This window comes from Excalfactoria chinensis, chromosome 4 (assembly GCF_039878825.1).
Source record: "Excalfactoria chinensis isolate bCotChi1 chromosome 4, bCotChi1.hap2, whole genome shotgun sequence".
NCBI lineage: Eukaryota > Metazoa > Chordata > Aves > Galliformes > Phasianidae > Excalfactoria > Excalfactoria chinensis.
In genome coordinates this window covers 29509142-29530795 of record NC_092828.1, presented here as the reverse complement: position 1 = coordinate 29530795, position 21654 = coordinate 29509142, and the positions used below count along the sequence as shown (strand labels likewise).

Sequence of the window (21654 nt, the reverse complement as noted above, 5' to 3'; positions counted from 1 at the left end):
TGGGATTCATCCTCCTGCTGCTCAATCCCATTTACTGAATTATTACCATTATTATTAGGTTTTAATCTCTCAGCAGAGACTTCCTTGTACATAATCTGGCACCTTCAGCAGACACTTGAGGGGGGAGTTCAGTCTGCAAGTAAGATTTGGTCTCGGCACAGTTGCTCCCATATATTTAAAAAAAATAAAATCCCACTAAGTATTTCAATGGTGAACCATCAGCTGGGAGGTCAAGAAGTTTTTACTTCATTCGTTTTGCCAACCAGCTTAGGTTAAATGCAAGAAAAAACACTACAGTACGAGACAAACCAGGAAGTAAACTTGAAAGGCAGAAAATACTGAAGCATGTGTATGTAAGAAGTTATCTGGTAATCACAGCATTGTAAATATTTGAAGTACCCTGATTACAGAAGTTGACAACATGCATTCCAGTCATCACAATGTTCTTGGTAGGGAAGAAGGGTACAACACTAGACAGGCCAAATTAACATAGGTTTCAATCATCTAGGTTACCCAAACAAGGCAACCTCCTCTTTCCCATGAAGTCCAAATCTGCATACAAAGAAAAAAAGTCATTCACAGCTGTATGCATTTTTATATTTCTAAGATTTCTTTTTTTTTTTTTTTTTTTTTTTTTTTTTTTAAGAAATTGAAAAATTTGAGTTATCTCAGGAACAAGTTCGTTCCTTTTCAGTAGGATTTGGCAGCATGAAACCCAAGTATTTTCTGAGGTGAAAAAGGTCAAGAAATTGAGTCTCAAGAGTTTAGGTTAAAGTCTAGCCTGCATATAGCACAACGCATGAAAACAATTGCCGCTGTAAGACCTACCCAGCCAGACAGCTTTGTACATTATTTCTCCATTTACACTGGAAGTCAAAGGCTGACAAGAGGACCAAGTAATCTCCTAGCACCTTTCACACCGGTTTGGGTCTAGTTAGAACACTTTCTCCTCTGGTTACAAAGCCGATGAGCCAGAACTGCACACACATGCACAGATGGAGAACGCTGTTCTGTCAGAAACAAACCAGTAATAAGCTGGTATTTACAGCTCAATAGCAAACATCCAGACTGTCCCTATTACCAATTCAGAAGTAAAGGTCTGACACAGCTGCTAGTATTAGTAACAGCTTTTTACTGTACTACAATACTGCCATGTACAATGGCATCACCTATGTGGACCCATTTTCTTATGGTGTCTTTCAAGAGAAACCACCCACTCAACAGACTCTCTTATAATGCAATAGATGCACACACATGAATAAATAACCCTTCTCTTCAGTCCATTTATCATACTCAGCACTCCTCGGTAGTGAAGGTCACATCAAACTACTCCTTTGAAGTACTTGCATGTAAAGTTCACTCTGAATAGCGTAGTTCTAAATTAGTCTGTTCCAATGTGAGCTTGTTGAGAAGTAACTTTCTTCCTTTTTAATTAAAAAAAACAAACAAAAAGAAACAAAACCAAACCAAAACAAAAAAAAAAAAAACAAGTCTCCTAGGTTTGTAGAAAAAAATTACAATGTTATTTGTATGGCAACAAAGCAACAGAAGGCTGAAGGATAACCTTGCAGCAAACAGCAATGAAGAAATGGGAAAGCAGCCCCAACTCCAAGTTTTTCCCCCAGCTCTGAGCAGTATCATTTCTAACCACTGCAGCATACTGCACCAGCAATAAATTCGGTCTGCTCCTTCCCGGCCTCCCACAGCACAGGGTTTCAGAACTAATCCAGTCTGCTCTTTCCTAGATCCTCAGCCTACTGAAACTTCCAGAAGACTCATCCTTCACTGAGAAAGCCTGACAAATCTTGGCAGATGCTCTCCAACACGTACAATTATGCATGTCCAGAAGGTGCAAAAACGTACATCTTTCAACAAGGGCTCCTGCAATAAAATGGTTGCCACATAGTATTCCCATATTTATAGACACTCTTTAGAAAATCACCATTAAGCATTAAAAAAGAAAAAAAGAAAAAGAAGAGAGATGCTTGGAAGGGAAGGGAAACGCCCTGAAAGGAATGTTATTATCATAATCCATGATACTAGGTTAACACATTCAGGCTGAGGTGATTCATTCTGTAGCTAAAATACAGTTGTGAAAGGATTCTGTGACCTGTTTAGTCAGAGAGAGCTATCTGATCTCACTGAGCCTTCATGTTCACTTCACTGCTGTGCACACTGGAAGTGCTATTATCGCCACTGAATATTTTCTTCAAATCAAGGCAAAACCTGGCATCTTAAAAGCCTTTTTTTTTGGTTAGGGAGGTAGTTTAAATGCTGACTCCATTTACCTTTGGTTTTACCTTTGCACAGTTGTCTTACATGAAGACTTCAGGGAAAAAACAAACAAATAAATAAATAAACAGGAGCCCTATAAAGCCTGGTGAATTTTTAATGTGGCTGATAAAGGAGCTTGCTCCATGGCTTCAGATAAAGCATGGCATGTGCTGAGGTTAACTTCTAATCTTGCTCAGTATATCACAGCATCAGGGTACAGCAGATTCTCAACAAACACTAGCATCACATGCCTTTCCTCATAAATAAATGCCGTAACATATACACGATAACTTTTCTTCCACAGTCACCCTCAAGAACTTTTCCGTGTTATCCATAAAAACAATCTCCTCTGGTGAAATATTTGTGACTGACAGGTACACACTTGCTAAAAAGTCTTTTCTTGGCAGGGCCTGAACAAAGGAGGGCATAACTGTCAAAGCAATTTAGGAGAAATGCCCTGCAGCATAGCTAGAAGAATCACTCCTGGAATTTCCACTGAAGCTGAAGGTAAATGCATATATGCTACTACCAGCACACGCAGGCTGCTGAGCTTTTCGGTTGCTCTTCATTTACATCTATTCAAAGCACTTCTTCAGCTCTTTTGCTCTGTCTGGTTGCCAGAAAGATCCTTCCAGGTTGCAGTGTTTACATTCAATCTGACATTTTCTCCAGCCTTTTCTTCATAAGTATCCTCAAGGCATCCCGCTTCCCTCTTCTCAAACCAGAAATTCTCCCTGGAAACCCATCTTCTGACGTGAGTTTTTTTAGTAACAAATACTCAGGCCAAAGATTTATTAGTTGAACTAGCAAGTCCTTTTCCAGTTGTTCTGTAGGTTGCAAAGACAGTAAATGCACTTCTATCGTAGCACTGCACGTTGCGCCAGGTCTTATTATAGGATGACTGCTCCAGAACTAATGCTTCTTCTGTGTGGTTTTTTTTTAATGCCGGCCAGCAACATCAGATGATGGTGGTATGGCTGTAGGGGTTGAACCTTCCAACAATATTCCACTACATTTTGTTGTTGTTGTGATAGACGGCAGCAGAAGGGCAGTCTGACAAACTGGGTCTGACACAGAAGTGTATATGAACCAAAGGGGCATCACTGAGTTCCTCTGCGTGGAAGAAATGGCACCCATTGACATTCATCAATGCTTGTTGAACACTTATGGAGACCAAACAATGAATGAGAGCACACTCAGGTAGTAAGTGATGTGTTTAAGCAGTGGTGACAGTAGGTCACTTCCTCTGGGAAACATCTTTTATGAGTCTGGAATGTGGGCTCTTGCTCATTGATGGCAAAAATACATAGCTAATGGTGGTGACTACATTGAAAAACAATGTTTAGTAGCTGAGAATTTGCTCTATCAAATAGTGTTATTGTTCTCTTTGTGTCTGTTGTTTTTTCCACAGAAAAGAAAAAAAAAAAAAAAGGAGACATTGCTGTAGAGCAACCTACATATATTATGACCTACACAAGCTCTGAGGCAATTCACACTTCAAATTACAGTATTTAGATGCGCATCGTTTTCTTCAAATACATCTAGTCAACAAAGCTATACATGGAAGATACATTTTCACTATAAAAAAAAAGAAAAAAGTTCATTATCCAGATTAATTATCCATGAAGGTGATTCCATCTAAAGAAGTTGCTCAGAACTTCTAGTAGGTTAGTATCAATAATTTTTCTGAAGGAGTCACCACAATTCTGACACAGTCAAACTCTTCCAGATGCTTCTTTTTGTTCCACATCACCAATATTCAGGAGATTCCCTTATCCAAAGTCCAATTTGACCTTTACACATGCAACATTCAGGTGTTTCCTAAACAGCCTTGCAAGGAAATACGCATCTTCACAAAGAAAAAGCATAAGATAGCAACAAAAAGACAACTTCCAAGCTGAAAGACAAGTCTTTATTACTACAAATTTCAAAGCTTTTAAACTGACTGTTGTTAACCTCAGTTTTAATCTTCATGCCGCTATGAAATGATCACATAAAGCAGGAACTAGCAAAAGATAGGTCCACTTTCTAATTACTAGAAGGAAGTTTCCTGATGATGTCAGAATCCTTGGTAATGACTATGAAATATTCATATAGAACTTTCCCATTTTTCTTACAGCTGTCCATACTTTCTGTCCCCGCTTTCAAGTTATAACATACTCTGGGGCTATGCATGCTCAGAAATACATGAAACTCATCAAGACTGATCGATGCCAATGTTTTGCCAACAACACTACCAGTCTACATATGGATGTGTCAATATATGATGCACTGGGAAATTTTATATATCGTTTATCTTGTTGCTAGTAAAAATAAGTACTTTTATGGTGGATCCTCATAATCACACAAAGCATTCTTCCTGTAAAATATCTCCTTAGCAGATACAGCCATTCATTTTTAAAAGAAGAAAGATTTCTACTCTTACATTTTGTCAAAAGGCCTGCAAATTGATATACAGCATTTTAATCATTCATCTTAAAGAGTTTAGTGAAAGACCATCACCGGATCATTTAGGTTGGAAGGGACCTCTAGAGGTCACCATATTTAGCTCCCTGCTCAAGCAGGGCCACCTGGAATGGATGATCCGGGACCACATCCAGACAGCTTTTAATAACACCAAGGACGGAGACTCTACAGACTCTCCAGTCTATTTCTTTCTATGTCTGACATCCCTCATAATACTATAAAAACATCTTCTTGGTTCCAATTTGGATTCTCCCATTTTCAGGGTGCCCATTACCTCCTGTCCTGGCAGTAACCAGACACCACTGAAAAAACCCTCAATGCTCCTTCTTCATTTTTTCCCCATCGGGTATTTATACACCTTGACATGCTCCCCCTTAACTTTCTCCTCTCCAGGCTAAATAACCCCAGTTCTCTCTACCTCTCCTCATATGAGAGATCCTTCAGCCCTTCATCATTTTTGTGGTCCTTCTTTGGACTCATTCAAATATATCCACGTTTCTTTCATACTGAGCAGCTCAGACCAGGATCCAGCACTGCAGACACGGCCTCACCAGTGCCTAAAAGAGGACAAGGACGTCTTTCCTTGGCGTCCTGGCAACATTCCTCCTACTGCAGCCCAGAAGACTGTTAGCAAATTCTTTAAGAGTACCAATAGGAACTCCATCTACATCAATTCCCTCAAAGCCAGGAAAAAGAAAGTCCAATACACATTCAGAAACCATAGCAACTGGATCACAACCAAAAAGATATCTGCAGAGAAACCTTCTAACTGGCAGCACTTCCAAGATTAGCAGATAGGATACTAAACAAAAAATATCCTACCATGAAGTACCGTCCATGAAAACAAGATACAAAAAGAAGTCAACATTGTACAAAAAGTTGCACATAATTTAGACTTCCACTAATGAGTGTTTTCCCTCATCTTGTGATATCTTCTGTGTGGTAAACAAAGACTATTTACAAGTGAGACAGGTACCATCTGAGATTCAGAGCTCTAGAGAAGCAGAAGTACCTTGTTAGAAAGTATAAGGACATGCTATTCCCTAACGTACAAGTTCTTGATATGTATAAATTCACTAGTAATTGCATTTCAATTTCACACAGGGATTGCCTGCTTTGACATTTCAAAGCCAAATTGTGAGTCAGATAGCCTGGTTCTGCCATAGAATGTCCAGTTCTGGGCTCCCTGGTGCAAGGGAGATGGAGCAGCTGGAGAGAGTCCAACAGACGAAAGGGGTACTGAGATGATTAAGCAACTGGAGCATTTCTCAACAGAGAAAAGGCTGAGAGACCTGGGACTGCAGCCCAGAGAAATGGCTCGAGGGGGGGAGGGGGGCAAATCTTACGCACATGTGCAAATATCTGAAGGGAATCCGTGAAGACAGAGCCAGGCTCTTTCTCAGCAGTGCACAGTAACAAGACAAGAGGCAGCAGGCACATGGTCTCTCACAGCATTCTCCTGGAGAAACAGGCTGCCTGCGGCCTGGACAGTTATACCCTTCTTTGGATAAGGAACTAACTAGATGGTTGTACCCAGTGGTTAATGAAGTCCAGCTGGTGACCCACTACAAGTGGTGTCCCCCAGGGGTCAGTACCGGGGCCCATCTTGTTTAATATCCTCACTGATGACCTTGACGAGGGGATTGAGTGTACCCTCAGTAAGCCTGCAGATGACACCAAGTTGGGAGGTAGCATCAATCTGCCTGAGAGATCTGAATCACTGGGCTGAGGTGAATAGGATGAGGTTCAACAAGGCCACGTGCTGAGTCCTGCACTTTGGCCACAATAACCCCATGCAGCGCTATAGGTTTGGGGCTGAGTGGCTGGATGACTGTGAAGAGGAAAGGGACCTGGGGGTGTTGGTTGATGCTGGGCTGAACGTGAGCCGACAGTGTTCCCAGGTGGCCAAGAAGGCCAACAGCATCCTGACCTGCGTTAGAAATAGCATGGCCAGGAGGAGCAGAGAGGTAATCATCTCCCTGTACTCAGCTCTGGCAAGGCCTCTTGAGTACTGTGTTCAGTTTGGAGCCCTTCACTACAGGAAAGACACTGGAGCCCTGGAATGTGTCAACAAAATTGGTGAAGGGTCTGGAGCACAAGTCTTATGAGGAGCAGCTGAGGGAGATGGGATTGTTTAGTCTGGAGGAGGCTCAGGAGAGACCTCATTGCACTCTTGTCAAAAAAACCATGACAACTCTACAACTTCCTGAAGGAAGGCTGTGATGAGGAGAGGTTTGGCCTCTTCTCTCGGGCAACAAACAGGACCCGAGCAAATAGCTGCAAGCTGTGCCAGAGGAGGTTTAGACTAGACATAAGAAAGAACTTGTTCTCTCAGAGTGTGGTCAGGCACTGGAATGGCTGCCCAGGGAGGTGGTGGAGTCACCATCCCTGGCAGTGTTCAAGAGGCGTCTGGATGAGGAGATACAAGATATGGTTGAGTGGCTTGTGGTAGCAATGGTAATGGGAGAACAGTTGGACTAGATGATCTTATAGGTCCTTTCCAATCTTGTGATTCTATGAAAATGAATTATAGGAGGCTCTATCTCAACATCAGAAAGCACCTTTTATTTTCTTTTAAGAGAACTGGCAGAAGTTGCCCAGAGACACTGTGCCATGCCCCTCCTTAGGGATATTCAAAAGCCACCTGGATGTGGTACTGGACAAGCAGGGCTATCTGCTTGAGCAGAGGTCAGACTGGAAGACATCCAGCGGGCCCCCTTCCAGCCTCTGCCATTCTGTGACACTGAAGCTATCTGAGCTCATATCTTTTAGTCTTGAGTGAGAAAGTGACTTCAATACATCACTCATAAAAATTAATGATATGTTATTAGGCCACTGGAGTAAATAAACAGAAGGCTAAATGACCAAAACACTCCACATATTCACAACTATTAAGGTAGAAAGAAGACTGCCTAGAAGCTAAAGCTGACATCTCAGCAGAAATGAATACAGGCTCATCCCTACTTGTTGCAAAATGGTTGGGAGTTGTTTTTGTTGATATTTCTGTTTTGCAGTGTTGTTTGGTTGGCTGGGTTTGTGGTTTTTTTCCCCCTTTTTGTAGGTTTTTTTGTTTGGTTGTTTGTTTTTTTTTTTGAGTTTCTGTTCTTTCTTTTTCTACCAGAAGTAACCTCTTTGAGTACACTCAGAAGATTCACTTTCCACTCTACTACTAGCAGTGTACAGATAGCAAGCACTTCTTAAGAAAAGTTTCCCAAGATAAAAACTATAAAGATTATACAATGATAATCTAAATCCACCCACAAAGTATATGAGTAACTAGAACTTTCACCAGGCAGCCTCACCAGCTCTCCGCTTGTTGATAAAGTCAGACTCCCTCGTGGCTAATGCCTAACTTCCTGCCCCACTGCACACAAACACCTCTAAAATGCTAAGATGTTCACCTGTTCCAAAATAACTCATTAGACAAAGCACTCCTAAAACAGCTTTGTGCTTTCCATTCATCAACAAGCTAGGACACCTTGAGCAATTCTTCACTGCCCTAAAAACACTGCCCACACCCACTGTGCTCTGCATTTCTTCCTCCACATCCCCCAGCTGAATGTCCAAAACCTCCTTGCTATGCCCTTGTGTCCCCTTTCTCCAGCCACCAGCACGCTGCTTCTCCAAACCAGTACACTTATTTCCATGCAACAGAACTGCAGGTGATGGGCTGATAACGGGACTGGATGATCTTAGTGGTCTCTTCCAACCTTAATGATTCTATGACTCAAAAACAACACGTCTCTTTTGTACAACTACTACCTGTGTGTTTTTAATATTGAAGACTTACTCTGTTAGATCAGAAACTGAGTTAAGCAAAGCAGACTATCTTTTACTTAAGGCAATCCAGACACATTTGTTAAAGAAAAAGTATTTTTAAGTGAGCAGCACACAGGCAAAAAGCCTTTATATATGAGAATGGTATCTACATGATTTTTTCGGTGATAAAAAGCACCAAAGGATATTCGTGTACAGGAAACATTTTAGACTTAAATTTCTGAAGACAAAGCAATAAAACAGCAAACTATTACTGAGGAAGAACAGCTACATACATACAAGACAAGTCCCTTTTCACTTGCTAAAAGACAGCACTGCAAAGCAGGAATACACTTCACTCACTGTGAAAATAAGAGACAATGCTGTCCTGTCCAAAGCCAGTTAAGATCAGGTATAGCAAAGCAGTTTAAAACAGATAGAAATCACCTACTTATGAGGAGAGCCAAAACTGTAAGTCAGAGGATGACTACTTGATTCACAGTTTACTCAAGTTAATGAAAAGATTCCAACTCCTGCAGATTTCAGCAGGATATGAAACAGGTCCCACAAGGGGAAACATTCCAAGTCACAAACAGCAACATGGCATTTTGATACCTAATTGTCACCACTGCCTATTATGAAATTCTTATTGTAAAATAGAGAATAAATACAAAAATCTTGCTTTCTTACTTTAAAATGGCATTTTTGAAGGGAACTCGATTTGAAGGTTTTTGAAGGGAACTCGATTGTTCCCAGCTGTTATCATAAAGTATTACAGCTGTTGGTGTCATTGTAGCTAATGACCAGTTGCACTTTTTCAAAGAACGTAACACAGTACGACCATTGTAATCCACATCAAAATGAAACCTGGCAAACACTGTGAAAAAAAGACTAAAAAAATTATTTCAATTGCTGCACTTGACGTTTTAATTTTGTTTGTTTGCTGTTTTGTTTGTTTTCGGGGGAAAAGGAAGGGATTCTTCTTCGAATGGCCTTCCATTCAAACTGTCCATTATTTTAAACTGCTTGAAATGAACGATGGGAAGTGAAAAGTATTAAATGATCAAATCTGTTCTATGCAGTAACAAAAGCAGGAATCAGCCAAGAAGTTCCAAATTTGCTGCTGAAAAGAACTGTGCTGAGTAGAACAGTATCTCAAGTCCAAAGTCGATGATGAAACAACTTTTCTCTGAGGCCATCAAGAGGGCAGGTTTCACCACCTAGAAGCTTGTCTTTGTTTTCTTAACTGTATCATCGTACGTGAACCAAACCGAGTTTTCCATAAAGATGTAAAAGCACATACAAAGGAAGGCGAAAGCAGAAAAGAAAGAAACCCAGATGCAGAAAGAATTTCCAGAGATGTACCTCTCAACTGGAGCATTATTTTTTGACAGATAGAAAAAAAGCCAGGACAAACTATGCGAGCCTACAGTTCCCTGCAGAACCCCAAAGCACAGTATTTCATGCAATTTTATGCCATTTGTAGAGAAAATACATCACTGGGCTTCTCTCTAGCCATGTGCCTTCCCCTTCAATATCACCCACAGAGGACTGTAAACCAGAAAAGACCTCACAAGCTCTTGTGCTGCTTTGTCCTTGGTTAGTAATAAAAAATGAGCATTTATTTTACCAGGTTTCCCGCTTTAGGAAATGATTCCAGAACAATTCCAAACACTTCAGAAAGAACGTCACACAATCCCATGTTCATAGGAACTGATCTGGGACCCGATATCAAGTAACATAAAGCCACAGTAAAGAATGATAAAAAGCCCACAAACAAGAACAGCAAAAAGAAGATGACAGGCTGAGCCTCCTTTTCTCCCCTTGAGCCATTTATCTAGACCATTAACGATTTCTTTTCAAATGATGGGTACTCCAAAACATGAACAATTACGGAACTCGGCTTTTATCTGGCCACACAATTACTTGGCTGTCACTATCAGCAAGGGGAAAAAAATTGCATAACCCACCTTCACAAAGACGGTCACAAATGCTTAAAGCAGAAGTTAAACCTTAGTCACACTAAATTAGGCCAAAAAACTGTAGTTGGGATTCTATTAATTAAGTCTATTGAACAATGCCCAGAGTGAGTGTTAAACACTGTCTGCAACATCACATCTGCATAACCTATTATTAACACGTGTTATTTTCACCATTCTAATCACAAGGTCAAAGCACACTTCCTTTCTTGTGGCAACGCTGTTCAGGCCTGATATTTTTGTGTAATTGGCAAATATCAGAGAAAACATTATAGCACAATTTGCTCTGCAGGACTTTAGCTATTCTGATCTTGTCAAGAACTTCACCACCACAGTCGGGTAACCTTACTTCGGGTTTTTAACTTGATCATCTAATCAAATTTGTGATCTTCTTTCCCTCCAGCCCATCAGTTCTACACTGGGCAAGAACTAGGACAACTCAAGGAAAGCATACTGACTGACATCAATATGCTGCAACAAAATTCCTAAGGCACACGTATGTCAAAGATGGCATGGAGAAAAAGGGATGCGGTGGAAAATAGTAACATTTTTATACCAATACCTGTTTCCATCAGTACGTGTTTTATCCTAATGGGATTAAATAATAATAATAATAATAATAATAATAATAATAATAATAATAATAATAAATAAAATTCTCAATTTGGAAAACCACAAAATGCAGACTTGAATTATTTTATTCATTCATATCTGCATATCTGAAAGATAGAAAAATAGCTATTACTACTGCTAAGATTGAGCTCAGTCATATTTTCAGCAGCATTTTTTCCCTCTTTCTCTGGCACAGATATTTTGCATAATCTATATGCAGTTCTATACCTCCCATGCTTAGATTTTAAAGTGGAGGCTTTAAAGTTCACTCACCCATGGTGAACTTCAGTTCTTTTCAGGCAAGCGTTACTACCTTCATTAAATATTACCTTCCTGTGCTAATTAACTGCTGAGCTTGGTTGCTCAGACAGCAAAGCATGAGCACTTATACTCCCTCTTTTCCTAAATTAACCAAAACTACCATCATCTATGCTAGCTCTTAGAGCTCTTTGCAAGCTACATGAGTTAAAACTAACAGTCATGCTGTGAGCTTTCAGTGTTACTGCTAGGCAACCTGCAAGCAGCAGCTGAACTGCAAAATATAGACATCCTTCTGTGACAAGTTGGGGAGAGCTTGAGCAGCACACTGACAGTGGAGCTACCAGCTGAAAAGAAAGCCACAGAGTCAGCAGCTGGCTGCAGAATTACAACACAAGTCAGAGGAAGAGTCATAATATACTTCCCCTGTTCTCACATGCTTCCTCGGGTACCTACAGATGCCTATAGATGCACAGTCAAAGGAAACAAGTTGTGTTTGGTGACCTCTCACACTAAGTACATGCAACCTAATGACTGCTAACAGGCAGCAATTGGCTTTTCAACATACTTAGTTAGAAAGGTTGGAAGAAATGCAGGAAAGGAACATCGACAAGAAGAGAAAGAGCTTACTGACTCTTAAAAGGAACAAAGTCTTAAAAAAGACTGAAAACTAAAAGGCAGATGCAGTAGAAATTCAGTACAGCACAGCTATATTTCTAAGTAGAAAGAAGTTTAAATGTTAATCATCAGTGTTTTCAAAAGCTTCACGAAATGCACTGTAAAAAGGATAAAACACCACCTAAGCCTTAAGCACGTGCAATGCGGACACCACACTCACAAACACCCCAAAATTAACCTCTGAAGCTTTTCCACCCCACTCTTTCTCCTCTACAGTTTCAAGTACAAATGTTATCAGTCACAAATTGTGTTGGTGTTGCAATTAAATAAGATGATCATGTCCTCCTCATACACCAGTGTTGCCATATCACTGTTAACATACCTAACTTTGATTATAAAAATACAATCAGTTTATAATGCACGCAAATGGCCCTCAAAGAGGTGCAGCTCTGGAGGTGTCATTTCAACTGTATCGGCTTTCTGGTGGGGGAGCAAATGAGGTAGGAATGAATAGTTTGGATTTTTATAAGCAACAAATTTTACCATCATAGTATTTATTGTCCCTGCTTCTCCACATCTGGTCTTCTATTTCTTCCTCAGTCCAAGAGTTAAACAAGAAGAACATACCTGGGCTACTCCAGCACTAACACAACCTCCAAGCTGAGTGGCAGATCCCCCAGTGAGACACAGCCTTACACAAACAAGGCCGCACACACACTGAAGTGATCTTTAGAATTGGGGTGATGCATCTCACCGTTATTGACTCAGAAGCCATAGAAAGATATTTCCTGGGGGAAAGTCGAGGTAAATGGCCGGTTATCAGAGCAGGAAATGATTTAAGCATTCAGCTGAAGAAACGATACACAACAGCAACTTGCATTTGACTCCTGAAACCACATATAAAAGGAAGTAAGTAGGCACCTTTTCATGAAGGTGATTTGAAGTGGCTGTTACTTCAGAAACTTGTGGCTTCTTTTATGGCACATTCTTGAGAAAATAAAGAGTAAAACTGCATCTTCGTCTCTTAAAACACTCTTAAGGAAGTACTTCTCTCCATATTCTTTCAAGCTGTAAAGAAGGAACTATCCTCCACAACATGGTGCACATCAACATTACTAGGAAGCCTTAAATGAACCAATACCCATACTAAACAGAGTACCAAACATGAATTTTACTCCTTCAGTATTTCAAGTAGGAGCTACTCAGCAAAACAGAAGAAACTGAAGAAGGACTACAAGTTTGGAAAAGAAAAGCTATGAGAAGTAAGCAAAAAGCTTATTTTATTAACATTACTCCAGGTGTCTTTAGGCAGAAAAGTTCCTCAAGAACTACCTGGTGGGAAGAATTCTGGGAGCTCCAGCATTCATGGGACTACCTAAAATGCAAAATATACTTGACTGTACAACTTCATACTTTTTTAAATCTCCTTGCCATGATCTACACAGAAAAGCAAGAATAACCACATAGCATCTATCATCTCTAAGTGAGATGCACGTAATGGATGTAGATACTGTTAAATCTGTGAACAGGCAGCAAAGAGGAAACAACTGCTCCGTACAACATTCCCCTATGGAAAATTACCTCCACTGGTTCATATTTTCCACTGAAGTTAAATGCTGATAACACCCGGCATGAACTCCGCTTTCAAGTTTCTCGCTACCACCGGTGGTATTCAAAAGCACTAGTTCTCTCGCTAGGCCCAGCCAAAAAGCGCATGTAACAGCAGAAAGCTTTAGCCAATGTGGACTTCAAAAGCAGAAAAGGATTTTAAACACACAAATAAGGCAGGTTTGTCTCCCATCTCACCTCATATCAGTCCACAGCATGAGAAAAATCTCCCACCAATGCAATATCAACTGCCTAAGAAAGGCATCCTTCGGTGCATGCATGGTTTTTCTCTATGGCTGTGCAGTAAAAGGCTTGTTTAACTAAAGGTCTTATTTACAAAACTATCCTAATGAGCAAGAGGTAAACTTAGCTCACAAATCAAAATAAATCACCAGCTTAATTACATAAGCATAACTGTCAAGCACTGTACTTTGCTTTTGTTTAAATTTCTCCTTGCTACATTCCCCATCCTTTAAAACAAGCGCTGTCCATTAGTCACTCAGGCACAAGTTTACAAAGCGCAAGAAACAAGACTGCAATGCCTAGGCAACATCCAGCTGACAGAAGCCATTGGTTCTAGAAGTGTTAACTGAGTTCTGACCATGAGATACAAGAACTTAGCAGCGAGACACAAGAAAACAGCAAGCCAACATCAATTTCTCTTCTAAGTTATCCTAACCTGAGCCTTAAGCAAGCACATTCACTTGTATTCTGTTCTCAGCTGCCCCTCCTATGGCTTGCTTCACAAAGATACCAGGGGATCTTCAACTACAAAGCCAGCAAAGCCATTCTTTCAGTGAAGAAAAATAGTAAGGAGCAGAAACTCTTCCACTGCAGCCATGCTATGAAGGTTGCTCCAAAAGTAACACCTTCCACTTTATTATGTTGGCCTACCATATCAGGAGGCAGATGTTGGTGGCACAGCAGCAGACACTGAACCTTCCCACCGGTATTTCATTGCAGTTTATTGCTGCGTGACAGACGGTAGCAGAGGGGCAGTCTGACAAAATGGCACCTGACACAGAAGCACATATGAAGCAAAGGTGTGTCACTGAGCTCCTCCATGTGGAGAAAAAGGCATTCATTGACACTTGCTGAACGTTGATGGAGACCAAACTGTGGATACGAGGACACTGAGGCAGCGGATGGTGCGTTTCAGCAGTGGTGACAGTAACGCAAAAGACAAGCCACATTCTGGATGGCCACAAACAGCTGTGACAACCACAAAATGAAGAATGCCTCAAATCAGCTTGTGCATGTGAGTTTGCTAATGGTGGTGACTACGCTGAAAAATAGAGCTTTGTAGCTGAGAACATGCTCTACCAAACACTGGTACTGTGCTTTTTGCATCTGTTGTAGTTTCCATGGAAATTAATAGAAAGCATTACTTTGAGAGCAACCTAAGTACCTTTCTGACAGAGCTGCAGGCAGATTCTCCATCTGATAGCATCCCTTAAACCCAGATGCAGCCTCCCTTGGAGCATGAGTGCATTCTTAAGTATTACAAGGTTAAATTTAATTAATTAAAACAAAAATAGAAACAGCTACAAAGCAAATCCTTCCTCTCCCTCATGAGGATCTGAGGGATTTTGAATTTCCTCATCCTCACTGTAGAGGCACAAAACCATTTCATCTACAGTCATTAGACAGCTATGATATTCAAGTAGGATCGTCCCTTGCCATAGATTTCCTAATTCTTAAATTTAAACCAAAATGCATGCCATATTTACCAATGCTACTGACATTGAGGTCATCGCACATAATTAACACAGAAGGACAAGCCAGTGTGCTTGCATGATACATCCAAGCTGGAAAACATTACATTTTACTCACAGAAAGACAGAGGTAGGCTTCTATAGTACACCTGCTCTGGCTCACTGAAGGTCAGCCTGATGCACGAGCCTTAGCAGGGTATATACGAGTCTCCCTGGACTAGTGGAAACTTTAAACTTCACGGCTAACTCCCATTATTGACAGCAATAAACACCAGTTTTACCTTTCATGAATCTGAAGTTAACACTGATGGCTAACATTGATTGGGAACTGACATTCATATTATATTACAAACAACTGACAGCCTGAACATTAGACAGTTGGTAATTCAGAGACAGAAGAGATCGGTGCCTACTTTTTCGAGTGTCATTAATTGCTAGTGTAACTCCATACACCTAAGCACACTACGCACAACATGAGACTGCCAACAGCAAGGATCAAAAGTCATGGCGGCAGATCATCTGAAGAGCTGAGATCCCACTAAAACTCCACTTTCTTTCAAACAAGACAATCAACCAGTTCTCAAAAGGTACACAGCTATCCAACCTGCGTGCCAGAATCAAAACAACCACAGAACCTCGCTAACAGCAACCAAGAAATAGAGCTTTCATTTCTTTGTATGACTACTACAGCTCACTTTTGAAGTTTTTATTTAGGATTACTCTGCTTTAGAGCAGTATTTCTAGAAGGCGGTAATGCAACACTGAATATTTTGAGGAGGTCAAGTAATCTGATATACGGCTTCTCCCTCCAGGTTGGTGGGTTCAAATCCTGCTAATGTCAGTAGTGACCACAAGCTGTTGACATCAGACAGCTGTTCAGTGACCCACGAGGAATGAGCTAGTACTCCCAGTCCAGCTTTTCCTGGACAGGTATTCCCACCTTCACAAGAGCAACCAAGCCCATGCGCTGGCTGGTGAGTCTCGGGACTTAAAAGCAGTATGGGTAAGGAGGAGCTTTCTCAGTCCTGAAGGAAAACAAGAATGTGTGAACAGCGCTGTCTGGGTGAAGGCTGCATCATACATCTAACAAGGAAGAAAGGAACGTCAATCTGTAAATGTGTTGAGTCAGCATTTGCTGCAACATTATGCCATCCTGAGCCTTGATCCTGCCAACCTTTGAATGTACAGGTTACCTTACTTGCCGCTCAAAGCATTGCTCCTCCACAAGATCAAACAGAAAAATAACCTGATGATTAAAGATGATTTACCTAATTTGCATCAAAACATGAATACAAAAATATATCAAAGAAGTGCTACTGCAACTGCACGCTGTGGATTCCTTTCTTTTAACTCCGAAGAACCCAATTTTGTCAGCTTTACCAAGAGTTCACCATTTGCTTCTGGAAATGTAACATTACACAGACTTGAATTTCTTCTTTACATCACCCACTTCACAACTGTTGAACATAATTTTACACCAGCTGCACCACGGAGGTAGGAGAAGACCAGCACTTTTTTAGCATTAGGGGCTCCAGAGCCATCCTTCCCTTCTCCCAGAAGCGTTTTATTTAAATCAGTTTGAGCGTAGTTCAGAAAATCCAATAAGTAATGCAAAACGAGCATGAGATGAAGTTCTCACTTACAGAAATAACCCACTTCTCTGTCTACGTGACTCCCTTAAGTGCAAGAGAAGAGCCCACAACAGCCCACCTCGGAGGCAGCACGCAGCCATAAGCAACCCGCACAGAGCTGCTGGCACTGCCGCCTCCCCAAACCCACCCCATCACTTCATAACAGCCATCGCTTCCAGGAGCCAGATCTCAACTGACATCTTTGGTCACGTACCAGCAAACTGAAAGGTTCTATGCAAAGAAAAGAAGCAACAAACCACACCGCCACCACACATCCACCGGCACAGAGAAGTTTAATCTAGAGCCTACATCCACATGCTACAAACATTTCCTTCCCAAACACGGCTTCGTGTGATATTTAAATTAAAAACAGAAATAAATAAACAAAAAAGAGAGAAAAAGGAAAAAAGCCAAGCTGTTTTCACAATTCTCTTAACACCGTCAGAGTATCTTGTTTGCCCTGTAGGCCACCAGGGCTCTCCACCTATACACATGGCTGCTAATAAGGTGTTGCTGCCTTTTCTCTTCTTTCCCCCCCCCCCCCTTTTCTATTAATTTATGTTAGCCTGACAAGCCATCTTCGGCTGCTTATTGTAGGAAGACACAAATCACACCCCACAGAAAAACAAGGCTAATTTTTCCCCACGTATCTCCATTATCGCCACCAATTATCTTCGTCCTGGATTTCCTTACAGACCATAGGAAGGCAGAGCGAACAATCTATGTGAAGAATAATCTTACAAGGGACAAGTTTACGGGTGCTCTACTCCCCTCAGGTGCTATTTTAAGGCCTTAAAGTGATTTTACTATGTAACAGAGCAAGCAACCATCTAACTAATGTTGGGACATTGGACGGCACTTGGAGTTGAGATGAAGAGACCCCTCAGCAGCAGGTACACTTTGCTCAGTACTTCCTCTGCTCAACAAATTTGATTTCTAATTGCATTATAAAATTATATCTAACTATACGTTTGCTAAGAAAATGGTTCCTTGAAGGCACAACAAACTTATTGGCACATGTAAACAAATGGCAACCTGCCGCTGAAGCCACCAGGCATTGTGTCAATACAGTGATGGTAGTTCCAACCCTACGGTTACTTATATGAGCACCTGCTTGAGTCTGAGGGAGTTCTGTCACACGTGAGATCAGGACGTTTGGTCACATGTCAGGGTTTTAAAAGGAGAAAAAAGAAAAGCGGCCATCCCATGACGGCAACAAAGGCTTCCCAACAGGACAGCCATTCGTTGGACCTCGTGACGATAAGCATATCGGCTCAACATCACTGATTCAGGCTTCTTAAAGCCTACTGGTGGTGTGACAGCACTGACCGCGTCCTTAAGCTGCAAACATTCCAGACAGGAGAAGACAAATCCCCAAGCCACTTCCAAAAAATACCCTACTGAGCTTGGAGCTGCATTTCTTACAACGTCTGAAGAGCCGCAACTTCATCCGGGGGAAAAAGGACGTCAAAAATAAATAAATAAATGAAAGAGGAGGGAGGAACAGTGGGAAGGCGTGAGGAGACGCGAATGTGTAAACACAAACGCAAAATAACAACAGTAATTTGCTTTCCTACATAGTCCGTACGTTAATCGTCGGGTTCCTGCACCCGCTCACACCAGTACGGCACGGCGTGCCGCTCCGCTCCGCTCCCAGGGCTCCGCCAGGCTGCGCGCCGCCCCCGGCTCCGGGTTCCCAACACGGCGCTCCGCGTGCCGCACGGGCTGCAACCCGCCGGGTGGATGCACCGCATCCCAGCGCTCCAGGCGAGGCGGGCGGCACGGCAGGGAAACCCTACCGAGCGGAGCGCACCCCGAGCAACGCACATGGACCGCGCAAACCGGGCGCTACCCCACTAAATGCGACCTTGGTGCTCACTGCGGTGCTGTTAATCCGAACGGACTGTGTTTATAACGCTGCGGCTCACGGCGCACGCACACCTCGGGCTGAGCGCAACCATGGAGCCGCGGCGTGGGGGTGCGGAGCCCCCCGCACATCTGCGTGCACAGACACATACATACATACATACGTACATACATACACACATACACGCACACACGGCCGCGGTGCGCCCGCCTTCACACCCCAGCAGGCCGAGCCCCGCGTCCAAGGCGGCGGCGGCTGCGGCGGCGGAGAAGGAAGCCGCCTCGGCCGCTTCGCCCGGCGCCCCGGATCACGGCACGGCCCTGCTGCCCCCACCCCCCGGCTGCCGGCATCCCCAGTGCCGCGGGGGCGGGCGGCCGTGCAGAGGAAGGGGATGGGAAGCCTCAACCGCAGCGGGGCCGCGGGCAGGGAGAAGGGGGGGGCGCGGAGCCCCGGGGGGGGTGGGGGGGGAGGTGGACGTCCGGGGGAGCGGCCGGCGGGGGAGGGGACCGGGAGGCAGCCGGGGCTCCCCGTCGTTCCGAGGCGAGCCCCACGCAGCGCCTTCAAGGCGGAGAGGGGAGGCGGGGAGCGGGGCGGGGGAAGGAGGGGGGAAAATGCTGCAATGGAGCGCCGGGCAGGAGGCGAGGGGAGCCGCAGAGCCCTCGGCCGAGCCGCCCTCCGGCCGGTACCCGCCCCGCCGCCTTCCCGGGGCGAGCCGCCCGCAGCGAGGCGCGGCGCGACACCCACCTTTCACCACCCTGTCCGTCGTCGACAACTTGGGCTCGCTGGCCTTGTGCTCCGACATGTCCGGCGGCGCGGCGTTCCCTCGCGCACAGCGGGCACGGGCTGAGGCGGCCGCCGCTGCGGGCAGCGCTCCGGCTGCTGCGCCGGGGCCGAAGTTGCCGCGTCCCGCCGCTCTCGCCGGGCTCGGCTCTGCGCGCGGTGCCTTCCTCCTTCGTCTTCCTCCACCCCCGTCCTCCTCCTCCGCCTCCTCTTCCTCCTCCAGTTAATTATTTCTCGCTTCCAATCGCGCCTCCCCGCTCTCCGGAGATCGCTCGCTTCCCTCCTCCCGCACAAAAACGGCGGCGACAAACAACTGTCAGGCGGCGGCGGCGGCGAAAAAGCCCCCGATTCGCACCGAGCGCCGTAACCACCGGCTGCGCTCGCGCGGCCCCGCGCCCGCTTCCTTCCTCCGCGCCGCAGCGCCGGCTCCTCCCGCCGCCGCCGGCCGCCGCTCTGGGCCGGGATCCGTCTTTCCCCCCACCCGCCCCCCCCACGAGGGTCTCTCCCCGCACACGCAGCGGCCCCGGCCCCGCGGCGCCGCACACGCTCCGCGGCGCAGCCCCCCCCTCCCCGCCCCGCGCCGCCCTCCCCGGCTCCCGCGCCGCCGCGCCGCCATTGGCTGCCGCGCGGTGCCACTCACTGTCAGGTAGCGCCTCCCGCCCGCCCACCGCCGCCGCGCCGGGGCCGCCCAGGTGCGCCGCCACCCGCGCCGCGGGGCCCGGCCTGCAGCGCCCCGCCGCGGGGGATCGGCCCCGCTCGGCCGGCCGGGCGCGGAGGGGCCCGGGGCGGTCACTCGGGGAGCTGCGCTCCCGCTGCCGCGGCTCGGCCTTGCCGACGGCCCGCCATCTCGCCGCGGCCCCCGTCGGCGCCCCGCTCCGTGCTGCTGCTGGGTGGCGGCGCGGGGCCGGGTCTCCCGGCGCATTAGGAAGCGTACATGTTGTTTGGGGCTCGCTTGTACACGCAGTGGCTCAGGAGGAGCTTCCCTGGCTGATTTTATCACCGATTTCCAGAATAAGGCTGAGCTGTTCCGGTTTAGTTTAATTAAAGAGGAAAAGAGAGCACACCTGTTCTGGAAGGAGGGTGTTTAGAGAGCACTGTTGAATTGTACTTGTGTAGGTGAGCCAAGAGACACCTAGCCTGGCTCCCCATTCCCCTCAGGGTGATGCACAGTCTACTTGTCTAGCAGATGCTGCTGCTCCAGAAAGCCACAGAGAAAATAATGGAGCAGTTATGACACATCCTCCCTGCATTCATTTGCCTGGCGCTTTTAGAGCACACTTTATGGGCTCTCCTTGTAGTATTGAATGTGAGAAGACACTGTACATGCCAGGCGTTCAGTACAGCAGTATGCATTCAGCTCATAGAATGGCTTGGGTTGGAAGGGACCTCAAGGCTCACCAAGTCCCAACCCCCCCTGCCACAGGCAGGGCTGCCAGCCACTTGATAGGACCCTTGTTAAGATCTAACCTGGCCTTAAACACAGGACATCTGCAGCCTCTCTGGGCAGCCTGTTCCAGACCTCACCACTCTCTCAGTAATGAACTCCCCCAGTACCATTCCCATACCAGGTTCCTTGCAGTGTGGTCATCCTTCAGTCCCATGAAGGCAAACTAAGCTGGGAACAAAGCTCCTCTCAGATTCCTCCTGAAATGGTACCACAAGAACCAGAGAACAGCCAGTGTTCAAACAAGATAATTGGTACAAACCCAGGTAAGTCCCACAGCTGATGACTGCAACATATGAGGCTCCCCAAATGCAAAGCACATTCCTGGAGCACCAGAAGTACAGAATTACCTGGACAGGAATGCCCTCCACTAGCCTCCCTGAGGCTGGGAAGTGCTGTTTAGCAGCACAAAGCACCCATGGAAGGAGAAGCAGCACATCAGGAATGCAGCACGGCCAGTACATTTGGGCGTTACATACACCTTGTGGGACTTTGTGAGATGCAAAGGACCAGTTGGGATCCGTTCTTCTGTGACTGCAGGCTGTTCACATGAGTCACTTTGATTCTTGTTAATAGGCTGCAAGAGCAGAGACACCTCACAGCAGCTCACACTTGCTTCCCTATTAGTCACACGACAAGGCTTCAG

General features: G+C 44.8%; 1 protein-coding gene across 2 annotated transcripts in view; it reads right to left on the bottom strand.

Moving 5' to 3' along the window:
- The window catches only part of PPP3CA (protein phosphatase 3 catalytic subunit alpha), a 189125-nt gene extending 169339 nt beyond the window's left edge, over positions 1-19786 (bottom strand). Inside the window, exon 1 of one of the 2 annotated variants that reach the window (XM_072336803.1) lies at positions 19529-19786. In XM_072336803.1, the coding sequence (XP_072192904.1) occupies positions 19529-19586 (58 nt within the window). In that variant the 5' untranslated portion in view covers positions 19587-19786. The remainder of the gene's footprint in view (positions 1-19528) is intronic. The other variant, XM_072336799.1, reaches the window with a different exon arrangement.
- Between the last annotated feature and the right edge of the window lie 1868 nt (positions 19787-21654).